Source organism: Triturus cristatus, chromosome 7, assembly GCF_964204655.1.
Source record: "Triturus cristatus chromosome 7, aTriCri1.1, whole genome shotgun sequence".
NCBI classification, from domain to species: Eukaryota; Metazoa; Chordata; class Amphibia; order Caudata; family Salamandridae; genus Triturus; species Triturus cristatus.
In genome coordinates, this window is record NC_140590.1 from 1,206,883,506 (window position 1) to 1,206,901,714 (window position 18,209).

The 18,209-nt window shown below is 48.9% G+C and overlaps 1 protein-coding gene across 1 annotated transcript in view; it reads right to left on the reverse strand.

Moving 5' to 3' along the window:
* The window catches only part of LOC146811607 (extracellular calcium-sensing receptor-like), a 546,215-nt gene that overhangs the window by 507,585 nt on the left and 20,421 nt on the right, over positions 1–18,209 (reverse strand). The window contains exons 2-3 of the mRNA XM_085615085.1: positions 12,126–12,336; positions 11,807–11,823 (exon numbers count right to left, since the gene is read on the reverse strand). Coding sequence (XP_085471211.1) covers positions 11,807–11,823; positions 12,126–12,336 — 228 coding nt within the window. The remainder of the gene's footprint in view (positions 1–11,806; positions 11,824–12,125; positions 12,337–18,209) is intronic.

The window sequence follows — 18,209 nt, forward strand, 5'->3', positions numbered from 1 at the left end:
ATTCAAGCAAGCCTGGCTGAAGACGGCTGAAATGCCAGAAACCGGTCCTAGGAAGCTTGTTTCCGGTCCAGGGAAGGCGTGGCTTGGCAGTTCGGGCTGGACTGATTTGCATATGGCCATGTCTGAACTGGGGTGGCAGAGTAGGCTAAAGAATGGTGATGGATCAAACCCAGATCTGTTGACTGGGTGTGAGTGTTTGATTGGTTTTGATGCTCCATCCATCACCACCCCCTTTTGTAGCGCTTTGTTCGCCATAAGTTGGCAGGGTATGCTCAGACGTGAGTCCCTTGCTCACTTTGCCACTGGATTCAAGCAAGCCTGGCTGAAGACGGCTGAAATGCCAGAAACCGGTCCTAGGAAGCTTGTTTCCGGTCCAGGGAAGGCATGGCTTGGCAGTTCAGGCTGGACTGTTCCCATCATGCACAGGGTCAGACTGATTTGCATATGGCCATGTCTGAACTGGGGTGGCAGAGTGGGCTAAAGAACGGTGATGGATCAAACCCAGATCTGTTGACTGGTTGTGAGTGTTTGATTGGTTCTGATGATCCGTCCATCACCACCCCTTTTTGTACCGCTTTGTTCACCATAAGTTGGCAGGGTATGCTCAGACGTGAGTCCCTTGCTCACTTTGCCACTGGATTCAAGCAAGCCTGGCTGAAGACGGCTGAAATGCCAGAAACCGGTCCTAGGAAGCTTGTTTCCGGTCCAGGGAAGGCATGGCTTGGCAGTTCAGGCTGGACTGTTCCCATCATGCACAGGGTCAGACTGATTTGCATATGGCCATGTCTGAACTGGGGTGGCAGAGTGGGCTAAAGAACGGTGATGGATCAAACCCAGATCTGTTGACTGGTTGTGAGTGTTTGATTGGTTCTGATGATCCGTCCATCACCACCCCTTTTTGTACCGCTTTGTTCACCATAAGTTGGCAGGGTATGCTCAGACGTGAGTCCCTTGCTCACTTTGCCATTGGATTCAAGCAAGCCTGGCTGAAGACGGCTGAAATGCCAGAAACCGGTCCTAGGAAGCTTGTTTCCGGTCCAGGGAAGGAATGGCTTGGCAGTTCGGGCTGGACTGTTCCCATGATGCACAGGGTCAGACTGATTTGCATATTGCCATGTCTGAACTGGGGTGGCAGAGTGGGCTAAAGAACGGTGATGGATCAAACCCAGATCTGTTGACTGGGTGTGAGTGTTTGATTGGTTCTGATGCTCCGTCCATCACCACCCCCTTTTGTACTGCTTTGTTCGCCATAAGTTGTCAGGGTATGCTCAGACGTGAGTCCCTTGCTCACTTTGCCACTGGATTCAAGCAAGCCTGGCTGAAGACGGCTGAAATGCCAGAAACCAGTCCTAGGAAGCTTGTTTCCTGTCCAGGGAAGGCATGGCTTGGCAGTTCGGGCTGGACTGTTCCCATGATGCACAGGGTCAGACTGATTTGCATATGGCCATGTCTGAACTGGGGTGGCAGAGTGGTCTAAAGAACGGTGATGGATCAAACCCAGAACTGTTGACTGGGTGTGAGTGTTTGATTGGTTCTGATGCTCCGTCCATCACCACCCCCGTTTGTACTGCTTTGTTCACCATAAGTTGGCAGGGTATGCTCAGAAGTGAGTCCCTTGCTCACTTTGCCACTGGATTCAAGCAAGCCTGGCTGAAGACGGCTGAAATGCCAGAAACCGGTCCTAGGAAGCTTGTTTCCGGTCCAGGGAAGGAATGGCTTGGCAGTTTGGGCTGGACTGTTCCCATGATGCACAGGGTCAGACTGATTTGCATATTGCCATGTCTGAACTGGGGTGGCAGAGTGGGCTAAAGAACGGTGATGGATCAAACCCAGATCTGTTGACTGGGTGTGAGTGTTTGATTGGTTCTGATGCTCCGTCCATCACCACCCCATTTTGTACTGCTTTGTTCGCCATAAGTTGTCAGGGTATGCTCAGACGTGAGTCCCTTGATCACTTTGCCACTGGATTCAAGCAAGCCTGGCTGAAGACGGCTGAAATGCCAGAAACCGGTCCTAGGAAGCTTGTTTCCTGTCCAGGGAAGGCATGGCTTGGCAGTTCGGGCTGGGCTGTTCCCATGATGCACAGGGTCAGACTGATTTGCATATGGCCATGTCTGAATTGGGGTGGCAGAGTGGTCTAAAGAACGGTGATGGATCAAACCCAGAACTGTTGACTGGGTGTGAGTGTTTGATTGGTTCTGATGCTCCGTCCATCACCACCCCCGTTTGTACCGCTTTGTTCACCATAAGTTGGCAGGGTATGCTCAGAAGTGAGTCCCTTGCTCACTTTGCCACTGGATTCAAGCAAGCCTGGCTGAAGACGGCTGAAATGCCAGAAACCGGTCCTAGGAAGCTTGTTTCCGGTCCAGGGAAGGCATGGCTTGGCAGTTCGGGCTGGACTGTTCCCATGATGCACAGGGTCAGACTGATTTGCATATGACCATGTCTGAACTGGGGTGGCAGAGTGGGCTAAAGAACGGTGATCGATCAAACCAAGATCTGTTGACTGGGTGTGAGTGTTTGGTTCTGATGCTCTGTCCATCACCACCCCCTTTTGTACCGCTTTGTTTGCCATAAGTGGGCAGGGTATGCTCAGACGTAAGTCCCTTGCTCACTTTGCCACTGGATTCAAGCAAGCCTGGCTGAAGACGGCTGAAATGCCAGAAACCGGTCCTAGGAAGCTTGTTTCCGGTCCAGGGAAGGCATGGCTTGGCAGTTCGGGCTGGACTGATTTGCATATGGCCATGTCTGAACTGGGGTGGCAGAGTAGGCTAAAGAATGGTGATGGATCAAACCCAGATCTGTTGACTGGGTGTGAGTGTTTGATTGGTTTTGATGCTCCATCCATCACCACCCCCTTTTGTACCGCTTTGTTCGCCATAAGTTGGCAGGCTATGCTCAGACGTGAGTCCCTTGCTCACTTTGCCACTGGATTCAAGCAAGCCTGGCTGAAGACGGCTGAAATGCCAGAAACCGGTCCTAGGAAGCTTGTTTCCGGTCCAGGGAAGGCATGGCTTGGCAGTTCAGGCTGGACTGTTCCCATCATGCACAGGGTCAGACTGATTTGCATATGGCCATGTCTGAACTGGGGTGGCAGAGTGGGCTAAAGAACGGTGATGGATCAAACCCAGATCTGTTGACTGGTTGTGAGTGTTTGATTGGTTCTGATGATCCGTCCATCACCACCCCTTTTTGTACCGCTTTGTTCACCATAAGTTGGCAGGGTATGCTCAGACGTGAGTCCCTTGCTCACTTTGCCATTGGATTCAAGCAAGCCTGGCTGAAGACGGCTGAAATGCCAGAAACCGGTCCTAGGCAGCTTGTTTCCGGTCCAGGGAAGGAATGGCTTGGCAGTTCGGGCTGGACTGTTCCCATGATGCACAGGGCTAGACTGATTTGCATATTGCCATGTCTGAACTGGGGTGGCAGAGTGGGCTAAAGAACGGTGATGGATCAAACCCAGATCTGTTGACTGAGTGTGAGTGTTTGATTGGTTCTGATGCTCCGTCCATCACCACCCCCTTTTGTACTGCTTTGTTCGCCATAAGTTGTCAGGGTATGCTCAGACGTGAGTCCCTTGCTCACTTTGCCACTGGATTCAAGCAAGCCTGGCTGAAGACGGCTGAAATGCCAGAAACCAGTCCTAGGAAGCTTGTTTCCTGTCCAGGGAAGGCATGGCTTGGCAGTTCGGGCTGGACTGTTCCCATGATGCACAGGGTCAGACTGATTTGCATATGGCCATGTCTGAACTGGGGTGGCAGAGTGGTCTAAAGAACGGTGAAGGATCAAACCCAGAACTGTTGACTGGGTGTGAGTGTTTGATTGGTTCTGATGCTCCGTCCATCACCACCCCCGTTTGTACTGCTTTGTTCACCATAAGTTGGCAGGGTATGCTCAGAAGTGAGTCCCTTGCTCACTTTGCCACTGGATTCAAGCAAGCCTGGCTGAAGACGGCTGAAATGCCAGAAACCGGTCCTAGGAAGCTTGTTTCCGGTCCAGGGAAGGCATGGCTTGGCAGTTCGGGCTGGACTGTTCCCATGATGCACAGGGTCAGACTGATTTGCATATGGCCATGTCTGAACTGGGGTGGCAGAGTTGGCTAAAGAACGGTGATCGATCAAACCAAGATCTGTTGACTGGGTGTGAGTGTTTGGTTCTGATGCTCTGTCCATCACCACCCCCTTTTGTACCGCTTTGTTCGCCATAAGTGGGCAGGGTATGCTCAGACGTAAGTCCCTTGCTCACTTTGCCACTGGATTCAAGCAAGCCTGGCTGAAGACGGCTGAAATGCCAGAAACCGGTCCTAGGAAGCTTGTTTCCGGTCCAGGGAAGGCATGGCTTGGCAGTTCGGGCTGGACTGATTTGCATATGGCCATGTCTGAACTGGGGTGGCAGAGTGGGCTAAAGAATGGTGATGGATCAAACCCAGATCTGTTGACTGGGTGTGAGTGTTTGATTGGTTTTGATGCTCCATCCATCACCACCCCCTTTTGTACCGCTTTGTTCGCCATAAGTTGGCAGGGTATGCTCAGACGTGAGTCCCTTGCTCACTTTGCCACTGGATTCAAGCAAGCCTGGCTGAAGACGGCTGAAATGCCAGAAACCGGTCCTAGGAAGCTTGTTTCCGGTCCAGGGAAGGCATGGCTTGGCAGTTCGGGCTGGACTGTTCCCATCATGCACAGGGTCAGACTGATTTGCATATGGCCATGTCTGAACTGGGGTGGCAGAGTGGGCTAAAGAACGGTAATGGATCAAACCCAGATCTGTTGACTGGTTGTGATTGTTTGATTGGTTCTGATGCTCCGTCCATCACCACCCCTTTTTGTACCGCTTTGTTCACCATAAGTTGGCAGGGTATGCTCAGACGTGAGTCCCTTGCTCACTTTGCCATTGGATTCAAGCAAGCCTGGCTGAAGACGGCTGAAATGCCAGAAACCGGTCCTAGGAAGCTTGTTTCCGGTCCAGGGAAGGAATGGCTTGGCAGTTCGGGCTGGACTGTTCCCATGATGCACAGGGTCAGACTGATTTGCATATTGTCATGTCTGAACTGGGGTGGCAGAGTGGGCTAAAGAACGGTGATGGATCAAACCCAGATCTGTTGACTGGGTGTGAGTGTTTGATTGGTTCTGATGCTCCGTCCATCACCACCCCCTTTTGTACTGCTTTGTTCGCCATAAGTTGTCAGGGTATGCTCAGACGTGAGTCCCTTGCTCACTTTGCCACTGGATTCAAGCAAGCCTGGCTGAAGACGGCTGAAATGCCAGAAACCAGTCCTAGGAAGCTTGTTTCCTGTCCAGGGAAGGCATGGCTTGGCAGTTCGGGCTGGACTGTTCCCATGATGCACAGGGTCAGACTGATTTGCATATGGCCATGTCTGAACTGGGGTGGCAGAGTGGTCTAAAGAACGGTGATGGATCAAACCCAGAACTGTTGACTGGGTGTGAGTGTTTGATTGGTTCTGATGCTCCGTCCATCACCACCCCCGTTTGTACTGCTTTGTTCACCATAAGTTGGCAGGGTATGCTCAGAAGTGAGTCCCTTGCTCACTTTGCCACTGGATTCAAGCAAGCCTGGCTGAAGACGGCTGAAATGCCAGAAACCGGTCCTAGGAAGCTTGTTTCCGGTCCAGGGAAGGCATGGCTTGGCAGTTCGGGCTGGACTGTTCCCATGATGCACAGGGTCAGACTGATTTGCATATGGCCATGTCTGAACTGGGGTGGCAGAGTGGGCTAAAGAACGGTGATCGATCAAACCAAGATCTGTTGACTGGGTGTGAGTGTTTGGTTCTGATGCTCTGTCCATCACCACCCCCTTTTGTACCGCTTTGTTCGCCATAAGTGGGCAGGGTATGCTCAGACGTAAGTCCCTTGCTCACTTTGCCACTGGATTCAAGCAAGCCTGGCTGAAGACGGCTGAAATGCCATAAACCGGTCCTAGGATGCTTGTTTCCGGTCCAGGGAAGGCATGGCTTGGCAGTTCGGGCTGGACTGATTTGCATATGGCCATGTCTGAACTGGGGTGGCAGAGTGGGCTAAAGAATGGTGATGGATCAAACCCAGATCTGTTGACTGGGTGTGAGTGTTGGATTGGTTTTGATGCTCCATCCATCACCACCCCCTTTTGTACCGCTTTGTTCGCCATAAGTTGGCAGGGTATGCTCAGACGTGAGTCCCTTGCTCACTTTGCCACTGGATTCAAGCAAGCCTGGCTGAAGACGGCTGAAATGCCAGAAACCGGTCCTAGGAAGCTTGTTTCCGGTCCAGGGAAGGCATGGCTTGGCAGTTCGGGCTGGACTGTTCCCATCATGCACAGGGTCAGACTGATTTGCATATGGCCATGTCTGAACTGGGGTGGCAGAGTGGGCTAAAGAACGGTGATGGATCAAACCCAGATCTGTTGACTGGTTGTGAGTGTTTGATTGGTTCTGATGCTCCGTCCATCACCACCCCTTTTTGTACCGCTTTGTTCACCATAAGTCGGCAGGGTATGCTCAGACGTGAGTCCCTTGCTCACTTTGCCATTGGATTCAAGCAAGCCTGGCTGAAGACGGCTGAAATGCCAGAAACCGGTCCTAGGAAGCTTGTTTCCGGTCCAGGGAAGGAATGGCTTGCCAGTTCGGGCTGGACTGTTCCCATGATGCACAGGGTCAGACTGATTTGCATATTGCCATGTCTGAACTGGGGTGGCAGAGTGGGCTAAAGAACGGTGATGGATGAAACCCAGATCTGTTGACTAGGTGTGAGTGTTTGGTTCTGATGTTCCGTCCATAACCACCCCCTTTTGTACCGCTTTGTTAGCCATAAGTTGCAGGGTATGCTCATACGTGAGTCCCTTGCTCACTTTGCCACTGGATTCAAGCAAGCCTGGCTGAAGACGGCTGAAATGCCAGAAACCGGTCCTAGGAAGCTTGTTTCCGGTCCAGGGAAGGCATTGCTTGGCAGTTCGGGCTGGACTGATTTGCATATGGCCATGTCTGAACTGGGGTGGCAGAGTGGGCTAAAGAACGGTGATGAATCAAACCCAGATCTGTTGACTGGGTGTGAGTGTTTGATTGGTTCTGATGCTCCGTCCATCACCACCCCCTTTTGTACCGCTTTGTTCGCCATAAGTTGGCAGGGTATGCTCAGACGTGAGTCCCTTGCTCACTTTGCCACTGGATTCAAGCAAGCCTGGCTAAAGACGGCTTAAATGCCAGAAACCTGTCCTAGGAAGCTTGTTTCCGGTCCAGAGAAAACATTGCTTTGCAGTTCGGGCTGGACTGTTCCCATGAGGCACAGGGTCAGACTGATTTGCATATGGCTATGTCTGAACTGGGGTGGCAGAGTGGGCTAAAGAACGGTGATGGATCAAAAACCCAGATCTGTTTTTGCTGTGAGTGTTTGATTGGTTCTGATGCTCTGTCCATCTCCAGCCCCTTTTGTACCGCTTTGTTCGCCATAAGTTGGCAGGGTATGCTCAGACATGAGTCCCTTGCTCACTTTGCCACTGGATTCAAGCAAGCCTGGCTGAAATGCCAGAAACAGGGCCTAGGAAGCTTGTTTCCGGTCCAGGGAAGGCATGGCTTGGCAGTTCGGGCTAGACTGTGCCCATGAGGCACAGGGTCAGACTGATTTGCATCTGGCCATGTCTGAACTGGGGTGGTAGAGTGGGCTAAAGAACGGTGATGGATCAAACCCAGATCTGTTGACTGGGTGTGAGTGTTTGATTGGTTCTGATGCTCCGTCCATCACCACCCCCTTTTGTACCGCTTTGTTTGCCATAAGTTGGCAGTGTATGCTCAGACTTGAGTCCCTTGCTCACTTTGCCACTGGTTTCAAGCAAGCCTGGCTGAAGACGGCTGAAATGCCAGAAACCGGTCCTAGGAAGCTTGTTTCCGGTCCAGGGAAGGCATGGCTTGGCAGTTCGGGCTGGACTGTTCCCATGATGCACAGGGTCAGACTGATTTGCATATGGCCATGTCTGAACTGGGGTGGCAGAGTGGGCTAAAGAACGGTGATGGATCAAACCCAGATCTGTTGACTGGGTGTGAGTGTTTGATTGGTTCTGATGCTACTTCCATCACCACCCCCTTTTGTACCGCTTTGTTCGCCATAAGTTGGCAGGGTGTGCTAAGACGTGAGTCCCTTGCTCACTTTGCCACTGGATTCAAGCAAGCCTGGCTGAAGACGGCTGAAATGCCAGAAACCAGTCCTAGGAAGCTTGTTTCCGGTCCAGGGAAGGCATGGCTTGGCAGTTCGGGCTGGACTGTTCCCATCATCCACAGGGTCAGACTGATTTGCATATGGCCATGTCTGAACTGGGATGGCAGAGTGGGCTAAAGAACGGTGATGGATCAAACCCAGATCTGTTGACTGGGTGTGAGTGTTTGATTGGTTCTGATGCTCCGTCCATCACCACCCCTTTTTGTACCGCTTTGTTCACCATAAGTTGGCAGGGTATGCTCAGACGTGAGTCCCTTGCTCACTTTGCCATTGGATTCATGCAAGCCTGGCTGAAGACGGCTGAAATGCCAGAAACCGGTCCTAGGAAGCTTGTTTCCGGTCCAGGGAAGGCATGGCTTGGCAGTTCGGGCTGGACTGTTCCCATGATTCACAGGGTCAGACTGATTTGCATATTGCCATGTCTGAACTGGGGTGGCAGAGTGGGCTAAAGAACGGTGATGGATCAAACCCAGATCTGTTGACTGGGTTTGAGTGTTTGATTGGTTCTGATACTCCGTCCTTCACCACCCCCTTTTGTACCGCTTTGTTCGCCATAAGTTGGCAGGGTATGCTCAGACGTGAGTCCCTTGCTCACTTTGCCACTGGTTTCAAGCAAGCCTGCCTGAAGACGGCTGAAATGCCAGAAACCGGTCCTAGGAAGCATGTTTCCGGTCCAGGAAAGGCATGGCTTGGCAGTTCGGGCTGGACTGTTCCCATGATGCACAAGGTCAGACTGATTTGCATTTGGCATTGTCTGAACTGGGGTGGCAGAGTGGGCTAAAGAACGGTGATGGATCTAACCCAGATCTGTTGACTGGGTGTGAGTGTTTGATTGGTTCTGATGCTACGTCCATTGCCACCCCCTTTTGTACCGCTTTGTTCGCCATAAGTTGGCAGGGTGTGCTCAGACGTGAGTCCCTTGCTCACTTTGCCACTGGATTCAAGCAAGCCTGGCTGAACACGGCTGAAATGCCAGAAACCGGTCCTAGGAAGCTTGTCTCCGGTCCAGGGAAGGCATGGCTTGGCAGTTCGGGCTGGACTGTTCCCATCATGCACAGGGTCAGACTGATTTGCATATGGCCATGTCTGAACTGGGGTGGCAGAGTGGGCTAAAGAACGGTGATGGTTCAAACCCAGATCTGTTGACTGGGTGTGAGTGTTTGATTGGTTCTGATGCTCCGTCCATCACCACCCCCTTTGTACCGCTTTGTTCGCCATAAGTTGGCAGGGTATGCTCAGACGTGAGTCCCTTGCTCACTTTGCCGCTGGATTCAAGCAAGCCTGGCTGAAGACGGCTGAAATGCCAGAAACCGATCCTAGGAATCTTGTTTCCGGTCCAGGGAAGGCATGGCTTGGCAGTTTGGGCTGGACTGTTCCAATGATGCACAGGGTCAGACTGATTTGCATATGGCCATGTCTGAACTGGGCTGGCAGAGTGGGCTAAAGAACGGTGCTGGATCAAACCCAGATCTGTTGACTGGGTGTGAGTGTTTGATTGGTTCTGATGCTCTGTCCATCACCACCCCCTTTTGTACCGCTTTGTTCACCATAAGTTGGCAGGGTATGCTCAGACGTGAGTCCCTTGCTCACTTTGCCACTGGATTCAAGAAAGCCTGGCTGAAGACGGCTGAAATGCCAGAAACCGGTCCTAGGAAGCTTGTTTCCGGTCCAGGGAAGGCATGGCTTGGCAGTTTGGGCTGGACTGTTCCCATGATGCACAGGGTCAGACTGATTTGTATATGGCCATGTCTGAACTGTGGTGGCAGAGTGGGCTAAAGAATGGTGATGGATCAAGCCCAGATCTGTTGACTGGGTGTGAGTGTTTGATTGGTTCTGATGCTCCGTCCATCACCATCCGGTTTTGTACCCGTTTTTAATGCGAGGCATTGCCCTAGATGTGCTACCAAAAACACAGCAGTTGGGCGATGTTTGTGTAGGCCAAAATATTGCCCGTTCTACAGAAGACCCATCACAGCTTAATTCTGGTTTTCATTTGGCTGAAGGAGTCTCCAACCCCCCCCCCCCCTCGTTTTAGCAGTTAGTAAGAAGGAATGATCACAGCTAAAATGCTAACGCAGGCGAACCATAAGTAGATAAAGGAGAGGTGAATATATGCCAGATTTTTAACATAAGCATTCGCCATGTAAATAGTTAGCATTTAGACTAATTCTGTTCAAGTATATCTTATGAGGGTATCCCAAAATTTAGTTTTGGACACAGCTGGTCTATAGTAGTGTGATTATGTGACATTTCAAGTTCATGCCAACCACAGAGCATCTGAATCACAAAGCTGTTTCCTATAGGTATGTGTAACTAACTCCTGGAAATGAAGAATTTAGGCAGACTTAAAGCTAATTTACTCACAAACGAATCTTTGTGAATTGGCTACAGAGTATTGTTAAGTGCACTAGAAGTGCAAACACCTAATGTTAATAATGTCAGACACAATTTGACATTGTTAAACATTGTTTTGACACAACCTCTGATAACTAACTTTTTGCTTTTATTCCAATAACAATATACTGTAGCAACAATAAATGTTTTCATGTATGCACAAGCAAATTGCAGTTTCACAGTTCTGTAAATCGATTGTGGTATCAGATGTATGAATACCTGGTTACAAAATACTGGTCACAAATCTGTTTTTCAACCAGTATAACATTTTAAGAACAGAACCAACATAGGCACTAATACACCTTTTCATAAAAATGTGAATCATACTGGCTTGGAACCCAACCTATCTTATTAACATTAATGAGGTAGGTCACAAAATGTGACTCACTATGATTGGAAGAAATCATAAGGATGGTAGCCTGCTGGGGTCGATAGACGACTTTGGGGCATATCAACAACAACCGGCGATAATTATCGCTGAGCGCACTTAGCGCTCGGATAATTATCGCCGGCTAGCGCCGATTTTTATCGCAGAGATAGCGTGCTATTAGCAACGCTTATCTCATCAGCGATAAAAATCCTAGCGCTAACTGGCTAACGTGAGATTATCGCTGGAAACCCAGCGATAATCTCACATTAGCTTGTTGATAGGGACTCAAAAACTTAGCCACGATATCCTCCTTTCATAGGATATCATGGCTAAGTCAGTCCTGAAGCAGGTGTTAGGAAAGTATCGATAACAGGTGTTATCGCTACTTTTCCTGACGCTATGCTTCATAGCGTGGGGCTTGATGATAGGAGAAATGTCGCTTAGCGACATTTCTCCTATCATGTCAGGTCAAGAACGCCCACTTTGCATCTCATTAGAGATGCAAAGCTGGGCGTTAGAAATCCCCACGATAAAGCAAGGTTTCACGCATTAGCGTGACCTTGCTAATATAGCGATAAAATTATCGCCGCTTTTCGGCCGAAAACGGCCGCCAAAGCGGCGATAATTTTTTATCGCCCCGTTGTAACTATGCCCCATAGTTTCCCAAAGATTTCAATCTGTTTTCCGTATATGAAATGGGACTGTGTTTAAAAAGCAAACTTTACTTTTTTGTTGGATTAAGAGTTCTCAGTGGTCCCCTTGACCACTCCTATTTTTCAACAAACTTTTTCTTAACATTCACAAAGGGAGAGGGGTTGCAAATGGCCATCCTCCCTTCTACAAATGAATTACCACCTTCTTTGAGGTGTTGGTAAAATATCAATGTTTTGAAATGATTTCAGTTGGAAAACATTGATACATGAGATTCAGTATTTGGAAGGAATGCCTACAACACACCCTTATAGATACTGAATTGGTATCAATTAGAAGTCAGAAGAAACTTTTCTGACTATTAAATATGATTATTACATAAGAAACTACACTTTAAGGGTTACAAATACAGAATTGAAGTGTTTGTGATTATTATAATGCTTTGTTGATCTGGTCCAGAGTTTTGTATTTGGGAAACCATTGTTCTCTTACCGTATAAAACTCTCTACCCCATTCAATGGCACTGCTGTTGATGATAAGCTTCTGGCCTTTTGGTGCATTAGCTTCATAGGTACCCACTTTCAGAAACCTGCTAGTGTCCTTCGAGGTCATCTGCCAATTGATAAAATCCATCATCGGTGGAGCATCTCCATTTTCATCAAAAAACACCTCTTTGCCAGCTGAGTTCTTTGCCCGGACATTCTTCAAGTAGTGCAGGAGCTGGAAAGAAAGGTTGACTCATCACTGTAGTTGTACAGCACAGCTGGATACTATGCATTAACTATCTCCATGCAAAAGTCACAGCAAGCGAATTATGTTTCAAAATCTATGTTGCCAAATAGTAACACCTACATTAACTATCTTCCTTGTGTATTAATCAATTAAACGGCTTGTCTGGGGACAAGTATGTCCCCTGAATAGTATATGGCCATGTTTTACTACCCCAAGTGCCCATCTGCATGTGAATCTGTTATCCTGACTTTTATATTGGCCCTACCGTCATTCTTAATTAGTGCATGCTAAGAGGCCTAGACCTGTCCCTGAAAATGTAAAGCGAGGGGATTCTGGGGGTCTTATGGTCCACTATTTAGCAGGCCTCCCCCTTCCTCTCAATCATCTCATAGGGCCCTTCCATCGATCTTGTAGAGCCCTGGACTCAATTGGCTTAATCACCCACACCTTCTGGCCAGGCTGAAACTCAACCATAGTGGCGTTCTGGTCATACCATTTCTTCATCATCTCCTGGCTAGCTTCTACTTTCTCAAGCCTTCTTCCAGAACTTCTGCATTTGGTTGTGAGTGCGAGCATGCAGAAAACCGCACCCTGAGTGGGATATGTGGGGGCTTGCTCCTACCCCTTCCCCAAACTGAGAGGTCCCTTCACAAGGTGACCATAGAGGATTTCAAAAGGGCTGAACCTCACTCCCTTCTGTGGTTCCCTTCCTGTATGCGAAGAGTGGAAAGTGAAAAAGGATGTCAAACTTCCACCACATGAATTCAGGTCAGCCCATAATCGTGCCCTTGAGTGTCTTGTTGAACCTTTCAACATTCCCATTGGTCTGTGGTGGTAAAATATAGAGAACTTGAATGTTACTCTACATTCCTTCCACATGGACTTCATGTTCACAGACATAAAATTGGTGCCCCTTTCAGTCACCACTTCCTTTGGGCAAACCTACCCTGGAAAAAATCTCCATCAGGGCCCTAGCCTCTGCAGGTGCAGTTATGGCCCCCGGAGGAATGGCCTCTGGGTGCTGTGTGGCATGGTCAACCAAAACCAGGGTAAACCTGTTGCCCAGGGCAGGTTTGCACTCCATGGGCCCAACAACGTTGATACCCACCCTCTCAAAGGAGGTACAACCAGCAGGCATGGGAGCCTTGAGTTTTTTCCCTGTCTTCCCATTGGCCTGTTGGGTGAGACAAGTCATACAGTAAGCATGTGTGGATGTTCTCATTGTGGGATAATAGAACTGGGTGACAAGCCTGGCAAAGGCCTTGTTCTTCCCCAGATGGCCCACAGGGGTATCTCGTGAGACACAGTAGGAAGGTCCTGGGGATTGGTGGACCACATGCCATGCCATGTACAGGCGCATTAGGCTCATTATGAAGGAGGTTGTTCACCCAGTAAATGAGGTGATCTCCAGAGGTGTCACCAGCTGCTTGAGCTTTGGCCTGCCACCTCAGCCTCTCTAGGTTGGAGCACTCTCTCTGTGCCTTGCAGAATTCCTCCCTGGAGGTCCCACCCTTAACTTGCCATTCAGCAAGCCCAGGCAGGTCTCCTACGGAGGCAGTGTCTTTCCAGGTTCGTTTAAGGGCCATCTACTCTGGAGCCCCATCCACCGGTAAAGCTGGAACTTCAGGGGCTGGTTTTCCATGCCCCTGCCCTTTCCTTTCTTAGCAGCTGCTGGAGCCATTCTTTTAGGCTTCAGGCTATCCTGACTTCTCTCCTGGGCAGCCGTGGACTAAGTAGTCACTGAGACCCATTAAGGCATCCACAACATTACCAGGTGTGACCTGAGCTATACTTCTTTTCAGGTAGTGTGCTCCAAGTCATCCCCTAGCAAACAATCCACAGACATGGCCAGGCTCACATCTACCTTAAGAGAACCTGAGACCCCCCTCCCCACTCAAAGGGAACCAGAACCACTGAGTAGTGGTACCACAATTGTCTTCGACTCCAACTTGGTAATATATATTGGGTACCACCTGCTCTGAGGAGACCAGACGACACTTGACGGTAGTCATACTGGCTCTTGTGGCTCTCAGAGCCTCCACCCTCTATCCATTGATGGTAACCTATTGCCTGTACCTGGAAGTATTGACAGGCATGTGGGTATTAGGTGCCATCTGTCTATCACCCAGGGACACTAAGGTAACCTCAGCTGCCTCCATACACTGACTGTGATCACCATCTCCCCAAGCGCTACACTAGCCAACCCCTGGGACTGGCCATCACTGAAATGCAGTGCCCTATTAGGGCGATTAGCATTGCCCTTGATGTGCCCATACTGGTAGCATCATCACACTTAGGGACAAACTTACCAGTATTTTTGCCCACAAAACCTTTCTTTTGGTAACCAGATTGGGAATGGGACCCTTTCTCCTTTGAACTATTTTGAGGGCCTTGTGAGAACTTTTGCTTTTATCACCCCCTCCCTCTGGTGAGAACCCTAACCACCCGTATAGGCGTCCCCAAAGATGCCTTTTTGTACACTCTGGTAGTAACCCAGAGGTCCGGCTCCTCAGCAAGCTTCCAGGGGTGAGTAAGCTTGCTGTCCACTAGGTGGGGGTGCAGCTCTTTAAAACAATTATTGAGCATGTGCTTCCTAAAAATCAGGTTGCACATCCCATCATAACAATTAAATTCCTTCCCCCTCACCTAGCCATGTAGAACCTTGCTAAAATAATCCAAGAAATCCACCCAAGACTGACTAGGAAGTTTGTGGTTGTAGCTGAACCACTGATGGTACCTTTCAGGGGTCAGTTCAAATTTGGTGTCAAGTATGGCTTTCGTGAGTGTGTACCTATTCTGGTCATCTGCTGCTAGTGTGAGAAGTGTGTCACTCCCCACTGTAGGCATATGGAGGATCTTGTGTACCCTCAGAGCTACTTCATATGCTGCAAACCATTTGTTGATCTCCCACCACATAGTTGGGCACCAGATCTTTAGGGATGCGGACCTTCTTGTTTCCCTCAGACACTGTAAGTATGCTGCCACCATTTCTGCAGGATCATGAGGTTTGCTTAGCTTTGGGCTCTGGTTCATCCAAGATTCTTTTGTGCTCAAGCAACATTTTCTTTTCTGCCAAGGCCCTCTCAGCCTTCTTTTCTTCTGTTTTCAGCTTGGCCATTGGTAGCCTGAACTCCCTCTTTGACTTCCTGTCCACCAGCTCCTCTCGGGACAAGTTCCTTGAAGACACATGGCCCAATGCCCCCACACTGGGCTCTCTTTCAGTGGGCAAATGGTCTTCCTCCTCTAGGAGTTCTTGCTCAGGGCCCACAATCAGGACCTCTCTGCTCCTAGATCAAGTTCCCCCTCCTCAGTATCCCCCAAATTAAAAATTAAGTTCTTCCTCATCAGACCCCTCAGGTTGCGATTGCATCCTTGTAACCTCCTCAAAGGTGCCTAGGGCCATCTGAAGGTCCAGATTTGTGGCCTTCTTTCCAACACACAGCCCCCCTTTTTGCAGCTCATTCCTAATGGGATTATCCAGATTGAGCTTCTCCTCACTTCCATGATATGGAACACATAGGTAGGGAATTTAAATTTAGAAGAAGAAAAAACAGCCAATCAGAAAACTAGGGGGAATTTTGAAAGGCTCCAATTGGTCTCATATTAATTATCTAGAAATTTCTGCATAACTCAAAACCACTGTACTGCAGGAGAATGAAATCCTACGCATGCAGCAACCACAACCCTAGTCAGGGTGAAGTCACAAATAAACCCTAAATTAACCTGTGCGTAACTCATTGGTAGCCTGGAACAAAAACGGGTGGCTTAATGTAGAAGGAATGTGTAAAGTATTTATGCACCACCTCAAACACAGTAATAAAGTGAAACACAATACAAGAACAATACCACACCAATTTAGAAAAATAAAGTAAAATGTAATTAATATTTTAAGATCAAAATGGCAAAAATCCAATCAGTAAAACCAAGAGATATGCAATTTTAAAGATTTAAATGAAAATAGCCACAAAAATCGCAAAGGGCCAATTGTGGTTATCCGGACCTGGACAAAGTCACACGTCCAGGCCGACCACAATTGAGGCCCTGCATCATTGTGGAGGAGGTCATTGATTAGGGGGTTGCAATGTTAAGTCCTGCATCAGGGATGAGTAATGAACCAGCTGGTTCTGAAGAACCTGTGGGGCTGCCATTGATGAGGGGCTTGCAATACGAGGTTGCATCACGCAGTGGGAGTTCCGGGGAAGCTGTGATGCGAAGTCCCGGATTAGGGTTGCATTGCACAGCAGTTTCAATAAGGAATTTTCAGAATGTGATGCATCATGCAGCGACTACGATGCAGAGTTTTTGAAAGACGAAGCAATGTGCTGCGACTGTTCTCTTGGAAACAGTTAGGCTGTCAGAGCATCTTTCAGGCCCACTTCTAAGGGTCCAGGATTAGAGGGGCATCTCTTGGGCGGGAAGGACTCGCTGCCGGCACAGTCCTGTTGCTAGATTCAAGATGGAGGAAGCCTGTTCTGTCCCTGAGGCTTCTGATCAGGAGGCCAGCCAAATGACATTTGTTGTTACTCTGGTGGTCATGGGTTCAATAAGCATGTGAAGTTCTTCACTCAGGCAGTAAGACAGCAGGCTGCAGGTCAGGAAGTCCATCTTACAGAGCAGGACAGCAGTCCTTCTTCTGAATCTTCCACAGGACCAGATGTGTACTGAAGATATGGGGTCTGAGGTCTAATATATATACCTAATGCCCAATTTGAAGTGAGGGAAGCTTCTAGAGGATTCCCATTGGAGCTGACTCAAGACTGATTTGCATCAAGCTGGGCCCAAGTTGAGGTGGCATGGTGTGCAATTAAATGATGAACTGGGATGCTGCCCGAGTAATTACCAGTGGCTGAGATTAAGTCGAGCATTCCATTCTTCACTTTTGTTTGCTTTAGTATGAAGGCCCACTAGTAGCATTTAATTTACAGGCCCTGGGTACACATAGTACCACTTTACTATGGACTTACAATTAAATTAAATATGCCATTTGGTGGTAAGCCAGTTCTACCATGTTTAAAGGAGAGACCACAGGCAGTTTATGACTGGTTAGCAGTGCTAAAGTGCACAGAGTCCTAAGGTCAATAGAAACGAAATCAGCAAAATTAGGAGGGGTGAAGGCAAAAGATTTGTGGGGAGACCATTCTAAAGCTGACAGATCTAACAATACAGGTTTCCTCTCACCAACGTCATCCACTCCCACGATTTAGATGTCATCTCTTATGAAGACGACGCTCAGCTCAGACTCTCCTTTTCAGACGAGACTCACAACGTATGGACTTGGTTTTCTGCCTGCATAACTAAAATCGTCTACTGCATGAAGACCAACAGTCTCAGACTAAACACAGATAAGAAAAACGTCCTGATCTTTGGGAAGAACACTGTGGGACTCCGGCTGGTGGCCAACCAAGCTCAGACCCACTCCCACCCCAACGTCCACACCAAGAACCTTGGGATTGTCATTAACAACCAACTCAACATGACAGTGCAAGTCAATGCCATCACTGCTTCCAGTTCCACACTCTGAAGTTTCTGAGGGGAGCCTTCAAATGGCTCCCAATCAGCAACTGCAAAACCGGTCACACACTCCTTCGTCCCAAGCAAGGCTATGGGAACACCCTCTACACTGGTATCAGAAAACTATTTACCAGACACCTCCAAACCATTCAGAACTCAGCAGCCTCAACATATTCAATCCATCAAGCCACCTGCACATCATACCACACTTCATAAAACTTCACTGGCTTCCCATACACACACAACTCTAGTTCAAACTCCTCACACACACTTTCAAAGCCCTACAAAAGATGGGCCCAGCCTACATCAACAACCAAATCTCTTTTCCCAAACCTACCAGACACCTCCAC